This window comes from Grammomys surdaster, unplaced genomic scaffold (assembly GCF_004785775.1).
Source record: "Grammomys surdaster isolate TR1022 unplaced genomic scaffold, NIH_TR_1.0 190, whole genome shotgun sequence".
NCBI lineage: Eukaryota > Metazoa > Chordata > Mammalia > Rodentia > Muridae > Grammomys > Grammomys surdaster.
The window spans coordinates 4,057,386-4,068,012 of NW_021604635.1; the positions used below are offsets into that span (position 1 = coordinate 4,057,386).

The 10,627-nt window shown below is 45.9% G+C and overlaps 1 protein-coding gene across 1 annotated transcript; it reads left to right on the forward strand.

Moving 5' to 3' along the window:
* The first annotated feature begins 3,892 nt into the window (after nucleotides 1–3,892).
* LOC114622586 (sodium-dependent glucose transporter 1B-like) lies at nucleotides 3,893–9,559 on the forward strand. The gene is given in 4 exon segments (XM_028768994.1): nucleotides 3,893–4,000; nucleotides 5,246–5,362; nucleotides 8,366–9,327; nucleotides 9,329–9,559. Coding segments are annotated over 4 exon segments (1,266 nt in total). The 5' UTR covers nucleotides 3,893–3,951; the 3' UTR covers nucleotides 9,467–9,559.
* Nucleotides 9,560–10,627: the final 1,068 nt, after the last annotated feature.

Below are 10,627 nucleotides of genomic sequence, written 5' to 3' on the forward strand. Positions count from 1 at the left end.
GTGCAAAAGCACATATATGAAACCTCAAAGCCCGCCTCCACAGTGACACACTTCCTCCATCAAGGCCACACCACCCAATAGTGCCACTCCCTGTGGGCCAGGCACTCAAACACAGGAGTCTATAAAGGCCATATCTCTTCAGACTCCCACACTGTATACAAAACCGGCCGCTTCGCTCAGCTCATCTGACCACCCGGTCTCGGGGGTTTCTTGTTTGCTTGTTTTGTTGCCTCCGCTGGCCTTGGCCAAGTGATTCTGTGGCTTCAGCTTCCTCAGTGTCATGATTACAAGTGTTTTCCACCATGCGTGGCTTACACATCAGTTATTTCCTTACGGAATTGGATGTTGTTGGGGCCTAGAGTCCCCAAGCAGACGGTTCCAGTCAGATCTGCTGGCGTGTGCTTATAATCCTGGTCTTGGTGAAGGGAAGCAGAAGGTTGAGAAGTCGAGGCTAGCCAGAGCGGCATACTAGGCTCTTACTGCGGGGGAGTGGGGTCAGAAGGTTGAGAAGTCGAGGCTAGCCAGAGCTGCATATTAGGATCTTACTGCAGGGGGGTGGAGGTGGGGGGGCAGTTAAATCTTTAAACCAAATTTGTTTTCAATCCAGCCTTTTCACAGGGAAAAGCCTGTTTTTTTGTTTGTTTGCTTGTTTGTTTTTGTTTTTAATACCTATAGAGTATTTCTAATGAGGTGATATTGGCAGAACTTGAGATGTACTGAGAGACAGAAACAGGGAATATTAAGGTGTGACCTTGGAGTCTGTCCAGAGAAGACCAGGTAGATGGTGGCAACAGCGTGGTGTCACGGGAGCAGGAAAAGATCTCTTGAGGATGGGATGAGCTCAATTTGAGGTGAGAAAGAGGAATTATCACGAGGGCTAACACATTCCTGGAAAGCATCCTGTTGTCACACTAAATCTCAGTGTGTCATCAGGAGTGAACTGCTGAAGTCCAAACTCATGGGTGTGTCATCCAGAGATCTTTACAACATGGCGCTGACTTAGGTCTCCCAATCGCCCTGCAGTGTCTTTGGTACACAGCATCCACACTTTCCTTAAAGATAGCTTCCTAAACACTCCAGACCAAAGTGGGTTTCTGAAATCACAGCCCCGCACGTTCCTCCGCAGCTTTACGCTACGTTTTTGGTGTAGCTGTTTGATTCCGGTCTCTTCCACTAGCCGACAAGACCTATAAAGGTGGGAACTGGAGACTGCGTGCATGTTCCCCCAACATTTAGCACTGTCCACCTTAAGATACCCCGTGCCCTCCATACACTGCCCTAACACTTTTCATCTGAAGTCTTGCTTTCCTATGGACAACTCCATTATTCTGCCAAGATCCCAATGGCATATCTTTGCAGTGAAGTCTTCTTCAAGCCTCCCAAATAGAAGTAGTTCCTCTTTTCTACGCGTCCCATAACCTGTTCTTCATAGTGTTTTTTCTAGAAGGCTGAATCATGCAGTCAGTAATTATTTACATGTCTTCTTTCAACCGAATAGAAACTGTATCTCAAACTCTAAGATCTCAGCTAGCAAAACTTTACTTAACCATCTACTACATACTATGCTTTTCCAGAACTATGTGCTGAATTAGAAGAGGCATATATCCGAAACCAGAGAACCTACATTTGTTTCTGGAGTTGCTGTTATACGGTGGTTGGCGACTGACTGGGTGGCAGCATAGAGGGAATTAATCAGCACATAGGAAAGCTCCTGAGTACGCCTCATTACATGTTTGTGGAGTGAAAGACAGACACAAGGCTCAGAAATCTCAGACAGCAGGGCAGGGTTTGGGGAAGTTTATGAAGGGCAAACCTCCCTCTCTCTGCAGGAAACTCTGCGGACCTCATCTTGTGGGTCTAGCGGGACTTTTCATTGGGGCGCAGCAGCGTCTACCTGTGGTCCCCGGCGTGGCTGCCTTTGCGCCTCGGGAGTCCAGGAGAGGTGCGGACTGGGCGAGCCCCGCGTGGACCCGAGGTCGGGGAGGTGGCGTGGGGAGAGGCTCTGCGGGGCGGGGCCGGGCTGCGCCCAGGGCTTAGTCGCCGGGGAGACGTTGAGGGAGTCCAGAGCCTTTCGGAGCCGCCAAGCTGGAGCTGGAACTGGAGTTCCCCGGGGCCGTGGCCCCGGTGACTGGGCAGTGGCTCCTGAATGACGCCGAGGTCCCAGCGACACGCAGTGAGCAGGAGGCGGCCGGGCGCGGCGGCAGAAGCCGGGGCGCGCTGCTCTGGCTCACCACGCTGGTCCTGTACGCCTCCTTCGTGGGGCTGGTGAGAGCCGAGGCTACCCCCTCCCAGGCTGGGGCAGGAGGCTTCGTAGGGAACGAGCCCTCCCCAGCTGCAGACCTGCTCCCCCAGCCTGCACAGAGGGAGCCCGGGTGCATTCATCTTCCTGGGTCTCAGGCTCCCCACTTAAAAAATGGACACGTTTCTAATCTTGGAGGGTTTTTGTCAATTCAAACGGATCACCTTAATGTGTTTTCCGACGTCGTTAAACTTTCATTGTCACCTGGGTGCGCTGGGAGGAGATACAGGAAGGGAAACCGGAGCCGTCACCTGCTCTCCTCCACAATCATCCCCGCGAGCTCCAAATTATTAAACTGTCAAATGCCACTTTGCCTCTTCCTGGTAACCTGACCAAGTTATGCCAACTAGTAATTTTCCAGACGGAAAAACGGGCTCTGAGAGGAAAGTGACTTTCTTCATCATCCAGGAGGTTAGGGTAGGCGTCAAAGGCCTGTCTCTCAGACGGTGGTTAGTAGCCGGGCGGAGCCGCGTCCGTTTTTTTGAAACTTCAGTATTTTGAGACAGCGTCTCACTAAGCAGCCCAGACTGAGGCTGAATTTGAGCACCTTGCGCCAGTCTCTGGGACTGCAGATCACCCACACCTGGCTTGCTTTCCGGCCACTTCGCTATAGGAGGGTCTACTCTAGAAAATACTGCAGGCGCTAAGGAGTCTTCACTGTGCGCACAGGCCTAAGTCCTGTGAAGGAGTTCGGTTAGAACCTGTAGTCAGTCTTCTTTCATGAACCTGGTGCTTGCTGCGGGCCTGGCCACGCTGCAGTCCTTAGTTCTGAGTTCCTGCTGCTAAGATAAGGAGGACATTTGCTTTGGGGCAGACCAGTGCATTATAATTAATTACTCTTGAAATATAGATGACTTAGAAACGTTTTTCTCAAAGGCCTCAGTGAATTTTCTCTTCAACCCTTGGTTCTTGCTAACACATTTTTGCTACAGGCAACATTTTATTGATAAAGCCTTTTTGTATATGTATATGTAAATATTTCCTAAAAAGCCCTATAGTCTATACTTCTGCCTGGTAGCTTTGGACTTTCATTAAAGAGGCCTATAGATTTAGAAATATTCAGATAGTTATTTCCTGCATATTATGTGTGTAGTTCAGAAAAAGAAATCCATGTGTCCCAGAAGTATTGCTTTTTAAAAACATAACCAACGTAATAAGTTGATGTTTGAGAATTTAATTTTGACATCTAAATTCTTATATCAGTCAGATTTAAAATAAAGAAAATATTTTGAAAATAAATTTGATATATCTTAACTATAAATGCAGGGAAATCTTTTAAAGTGTTCTTAAAAATCTAAAAAAGAATTGCAACCAAAGGCAAACAAATAAAATTTAAAAGTTAAGTAGAAGAAAACTCACAGGAGCATATGACTCTAATAGTAAAGGGTTGTACTTTTTCCTGTTTGAATAAAGGGAACCCCTATATTACACTATAATTCTCCTCCCATTTTCTATAAAGGAAAAGGCAACCATCTAAATAAACATAATTTTAATGGGTGTAAGTTCACAGCTCTTCTCTTTTTAAATTTCAGGGAATAAGCATTGCTATCCTCGGGCCTACATTTCAAGATTTGGCCACAAATGTGAATCAAAACCTCGGCAATCTTTCTATCATCTTTGTGGGCCGCGCCTCTGGATTTTTATGCGGCACTATGATCGGTGGAGTTCTCATTGACTACATGAATCCTTTTTTACTTTTGGGTAAGCAAACACTGCTTTTCACTTTTTTTCAATGAATTTTCACATTACTCTAAATATTAAAAGCATAGTCTACAGAATGGTTGGCAATGGAAACAGCTGTGTTCATCCGCCCTGTCAGCCGCGCTTCCGTACCCTTCGCTGGAGGAAAACGACTCCTAAGCCTCTAAAAACGTGATCAGCTCTATCCTGGGTGTGAGTGTTGGCAACCCCGAGCCAAATGGACCTGTACTGTGAGTTAGACTCCTCTCTAGGCACATGCGCTGGCTGACCAGGAAGCTTTGCTTATGGGGTGGGGCGGGGCTTCTGGGCCACAGGGCTCAGAATGAGTTCCTGGAACCTGGCCAGGCTCTGTGGACTTGGGTTGGGAGACGAAAGGACAGGGGATGGTAGGGAAGTGATAGAGGGTGCACTTCTGTCCTGTTGCCCTTGTCAGAGCTGAGCACAGACTGTCACCTTGGGTCCTGACCCTGGAAAATAGAGCAGAGCTGTTAGCATGCCATTTTCAATAAATTGGCAAGATTAAAGCAATCTAGATTACTATATTAAAACATCTTTGGAGGCAAGGTTACTAATTTATTGCTGATACATAAGTAATCATTACTACTTCCAAAGTGGGTTGAAAGACTTTTTTTCTGTACTTCATTTCCTTTTATCCCACAAATGAATTTATTTGGTAAAGCTTTCCTATTATCTGTTATAAGGATTGAGTTTTACTTTTGCATTTTTACATTGTTATCTTATAAAATATTCTTTGAATTAATACTTTTTGGACCAACTCAAACACTATAAAATTATCTTTTGTTACAATTTCTAATTTGATCATTAGCAATGACAGAATTGGAATCAAGTCATAGTAATTTACATTTTTATGGGCCACAAGTATTATAAAAGCTTTAGATTAAAGCCCCACATATAGCCTCTGCGTCTCTCATCCATTCATGCTCAAACATTTTTGTTGTTGTGATTTGGTTTTACCTTTTCTAGTTTTTGTTTTTGAGACAAGCTTTCACTATGCAGCCCCAGCTGGTCTGAAACTATGTGATCATGTTGGCCTCAATTCCTAGAGCCCTGCCCACCTCGTCTCCCAAGTGCTGGGATTAAAGATGTACATCACTATGTCCCGCCCAAGACCAAACAGCTTTAATTCAGTGTTAGTTTTCATTTTTAGAATTTTTTATGATGTCCCTTTGACTTCGAACCTTCATGAACACTTGTTTTCTAGCTGGCTTAATTCTTTTTCCTCAGGTGTGTCAATGTTGGCTACCGCAGCTGGGTTTTATTTCATCCCTTTCTGCAAGAAGGCATTTTTACTGATTATCATGATGGCTGTGTTTGGTGCTTCAGTTGGTGTTGTGGATACAGGTTAGTGAATCCTTCAACATCATCTCCACTCTCAGGGACGGTACTATGAGGAAAAGTAAAGTATATGAAATTAGAGTGCCACTTGTTTTGCTGTGAAAACAGCAAGGACTCACACCTCAGCACCTCTCAGCACCTCAGAGTCACAGCTCAGCACCACACCCCAGCACCTCAGAATCACACCCCAGCACCTCAGAATCACACCTCAGCACCTCAGAATCACACCCCAGCACCTCAGAGTCACACCTCAGCACCTCAGAATCACACCTCAGCACCTCAGAGTCACACCTCAGCACCTCAGAATCATACCCCAGCACCTCAGAGTCACACCTCAGCACCTCAGAATCACACCTCAGCACCTCAGAGTCACACATCAGCTTCTCAGAAGGACCTCAGAATCACACACCAGCACCTCAGCACGACACCTCAGCACTTCAGATTCACACCTCAGCACCACACCCCAGCACCTCAGAATCACACATCAGCACCTCAGAATCACACATCAGCACCTCAGAATCACACCCCAGCACCTCAGAGTCACACCTCAGCACCTCAGAATCACACCTCAGCACCTCAGAGTCATACCCCAGCACCTCAGAGTCACACCTCAGCACCTCAGAATCACACCCCAGCACCTCAGAGTCACACCTCAGCACTTCAGAATCACACCCCAGCACCTCAGCACCACACCTCAGCACCTCAGAATCACACCTCAGCTTCTCAGACTCATACCTCAGGACCTCAGTATTATGCCTGAGCACCTCAGACTCACACGTCAGCACCACCCCTCAGCTTCTCAGAATCACACCATAGCACCTCAGAATCACACCTCAGCACCTCAGAATCACAACATTTCAGAATCACTCCTTAGCATCTCAGAATCACCCCTCAGCAACTCAGCATCACCCCTTAGTACCTCAGCATCACACCTCAGCTCCTCAGCACCACAGCTCAGCTCCACAGAATCATACCTCAGTACCATTTCTCTTTGCCAATTAGGGTACCAATTGTTGGACAGTGAACTATGAAGTGCATTTGGAGGATTTTGCTTTATGAGAGACTGAAACAGGAAGGACTCCCTTTCTGTGGGAAATTATAATGTAAATGGGCAAGCTTTCCTTTAGGGATAGAGTTTGACCACTTTAGTATAAGAGAAAATAGTGACTTGATAGGACAAACAAGGTGTATCAGTTACTTTGTAATTGATGTGATAAAACAGTATGAAGAAAGTAACTTAGAGGGGAAAGAGTTTGTTTGGACTTAAGGTTCCAGAGGGGTGGAGTCCATGATAAGGGAGTAAAGGCATGATGGCAGGAGCAGGAAGTTGAGGGGTCACATCTTGAAGGATAAGCACAAAGCAGAGAGAACAACTGGAAATGGCTGGAGGGAGGCTTTTACATTCTCAAAGCCTGCCCCAGTAGCCTACTTCCTCCAGCAAGGACACTGCTTAACTGATGAAAACAGTGCCACCGACTGAGGCACCATGGAGACTGTGGAGGATATTCTCAGTTAAACCACCTTACAGGAGTAGGATTATTTTATGGCTGCAGAAGCAGCAATTCAGCTTAAAATGCAGCCCAGACTCTGGGCTTAGAGAACCTGTGTGGGTACCACATTCTTGTCTGTCTTCTTGGTTTTTTTTTTTTTTCTCCACAGCAGAAAATCTCCATGCTTCATCCTATCATTGAAGACCTCCTAAATTACATGTAGATCTTAATTTATCCCGAATCCCAGCTTTCTATGCCCACCTTTCTTGCTGTGTGGGAAGAAAAGATATTTGATAGATCATGGAATAGTTTACACTTCTAGATTCATTTGAATGTAAACTGCAGTGTGGAACTACATGCTTGTTTCAAAATATCTGATTTCTGAAGATAGTCAAATACTAGACGCTCCTGGCTATTCACATTGTGGGTGTTGAAACTATGCAGGTCACAATTCTGAAACTTGGTTTTGTTTCCTGTAACAAGTATGACAGAATTATAGGACAATCTGGCTGGCATCGAGGTGTTTAGTATCTAGTTTAGACCTAAGTAAATAATTACTTCAATAGGAATTAGCACCCAATTGAAACACTGAAGCTCTGGTATTTTTCCCACCATTAGATAATTTTGCCTAGTATTGCACATACATTTACACATGGACCTAGGGATATGGATCAGGTGGGCGGAGCATTTATCTACAAAATCCTGGGCTCAATCCCTGCCATTGCTTAAACTGAGAGGCACATTCTTGTAATCCCAGTACTTCGATGATTCTGATGGGAGTATCAAAAATCCAAGATCACCTTTTGCTACATAGCAAGTTCATGGCCAGGATAACATATATGAGGGCTCTCTCAAAAATTACAGCTACATTTGTCAGTGTTGTGCTGTTCTACTGCTGTGACGAGATAGAAGAAAGCATTTAACAGGGACTTTGCTTACAGTTCCAGAGTATTAGCCCGTAAGCATCATGGCAGGGAGCAGGGTGGCTCACAGTGTCTCGGCTCACAGGCCCTGGGACAGTAGCTGAGAGCTTTACATTCTAATCCCTAGAGAGAGAGGAGAGGAAAGAGAAGGGAAGGGGGGGAGCCCAAGAGGGACAGGGCCTGGGCCTAGTGTCAGCTTTTGAAACCTCAAAGCCCACCCGCAGTGACACACCTCCCCCAATGAGGCCACACCTCCTCATTCTTCCCAAACAGCTCCACAACTGGGGACTAAGCATGCAAACGTACCACCTATTGAGGGCATTCGAATTCTCACCACAGTTAGTACTACTCCCCAGTGAGATCACCACTATAATAAATAGTTTCTAATGTGCTTGACTTGAGTGATGGTTTACTAACTTGTAAATTCTGTGTATGAAGATAAGATATAACCCAGTCCTCTGGTGATGGTGGGTTACAGCTCCTTAATTACAGAATGGTTCTGGTATACTTAGAATGTCATAGAACTCCTACAGCCTAATATAGACCCTAATAAAATGGTCCTACTAAGTGACTCAGATTATTTCTTTAACTCGTAGGTGGGAACGTCCTCATCTTGGCTCTTTGGGGGGACAAAGGAGCCCCATACATGCAGGCCTTGCACTTCAGTTTCGCCTTGGGTGCCTTTCTGGCTCCCCTGCTGGCTAAGTTGGCCTGGGGTACCACAGCATCTGCTCAGAACCACACCGAGTCCGACTTTAACTCTCTAATGCTGAACCGATCCTCCAAAGCCCCCTCAGACTCTGTGTTCGCGGTACCCGATGACATGAATCTGCTGTGGGCATATGCTTCTATTGGCACCTATGTCTTAGTAGTTTCTGTCTTCCTGTTTGGTCTGTTTTGTAAGAAAAGCTCAAAGCAGAAAAAGTCCTCAGCATCTGCTCAGGGAGCTCGAAGGGCTAAATATCACTGGGCCCTGCTATGTCTCCTCTTCCTCTTCTTCTTCTTCTATGTGGGAGCCGAGGTGACCTACGGCTCTTTTGTATTCTCCTTTGCCACCACCCATGTTGGCATGGAAGAGAGCGAGGCAGCTGGCTTGAACTCCATCTTCTGGGGGACCTTTGCAGCCTGCAGGGGTCTGGCCATCTTCTTTGCAACTCTCTTAAAGCCTGCAACCATGATTGTTCTGAGCAACATTGGCAGCCTGGCCTCATCTTTATTTCTGGTGCTTTTTGACAAGAGCCGTCTCTGTCTCTGGATCGCGACGTCTGTGTATGGAGCCTCCATGGCAACCACGTTTCCCAGCGGCATCTCCTGGATTGAGCAGTACACCACCTTAACTGGGAAATCTGCAGCATTCTTTGTAATTGGCGCTTCCCTGGGAGAAATGGCCATTCCTGCGGTCATCGGGATTCTTCAAGAACACTACCCGGATCTGCCAGTGGTTCTGTACATATGTCTGGGCTCAGCCATATTCACGGCTGTTCTATTTCCTGTGATGTATAAATTAGCCACCTTACCCCTGCAACGCCAGCGCAAAGGAAGAAGGAAGAACAAGGATTAGAAAGAGTTTGCTCTCCAGCTCTGAGCAACATAAATGGAAACCTGTAGAAAACTGGAATGGGATGGATTCTGAAGTAGTTGATATGAAGAATACAAGGCATTCTGTAATGGAGAACTCTAGAAATATTCTGATTTGATGCAGCCCACAGCCGACACCTCTAAGGAAATTCTCAAATGCCTCTGGGTTTGGGTCCTCTCCAGTTAATAGAGGCAACTCCCTTGTGATACACCAGGAGAAAATGGACAAACATTTGGAAAAGACAAATTGTTTAATAAATGCATAGTTGCTACTCTTGAGGAAGCCAGGCCAGGTGGAGCCATAGCAGGTTATCAGGAATTTCTAGAGATAAAATTTCCACATATAACTGCTAAGATGTTTTGACACATTCTGGAATTTTCAGAGTCTTCTATAATGTATTAGGTTGTAAAGAACATTTTTAAAAACACCTTTTAGACATGTAAAACTAGTTTAGTCAGGATCCCCACTACAGCTAAGGCTGCATCTGATAACCAGAACCCAGTGACATCACTGACTTAAGACAATCAGACACAGTCCTAGAACCCCATGGTGCCCACTGGACAGTGTATAAGCAGAGACCAAGAGCAGTGCTCATTCTGCACATCTAGAGAGATGTCACCCTGATCTTCCCTGTGACTGGAGAGTCTCTCCCCCAGGATGCTGACCCTCAAATCAGAGACTACTGTTAGAGACTGGACCTGACCTTCAGCTAAGATACACTGCACAGGTGGGCAGCTTAGGAGAAATAGGATTAGGACCACAGTTAGTAACTTAGTGTGTGAACACTGTGTGAAGACACTCTGCATAATAAAATATAACTTCTGTTATACTATCAATGCCTTTTTATTTATGACACAAGTATTCTCATACAGTAGGATTTTGGTGTTTGGAGTCTCATTAGGAGATATGTTATTTTGTGGTGTGTGCAGAACGGTGTTTGTAGTTGAGAAGTTGGGCAGTGCACCCATAGGGAGGCACCATGGGTACATAGGAGAGGGCAGTGCAGTGCACCCATAGGGAGGCACCATGGGTACATAGGAGAGGGCAGTGCAGTGCACCCATAGGGAGGCACCATGGGTACGTAGAAGACAGTCCTTTGGTGAGCAGATGACCAGACAGCCATATTCTGTCTATCTGTCTGTCTGCCTGTTTGTTTGTTGAGGCAAAGTTTCGCTATACAGCCTTGGCTGTCCTGGAACTCAGAGATACCCCTGCTTCTGCCTCCTGAGTTCTGAGATTAAAGACATGGACCACAACAACAGGCTATGGAGAGAGTAAT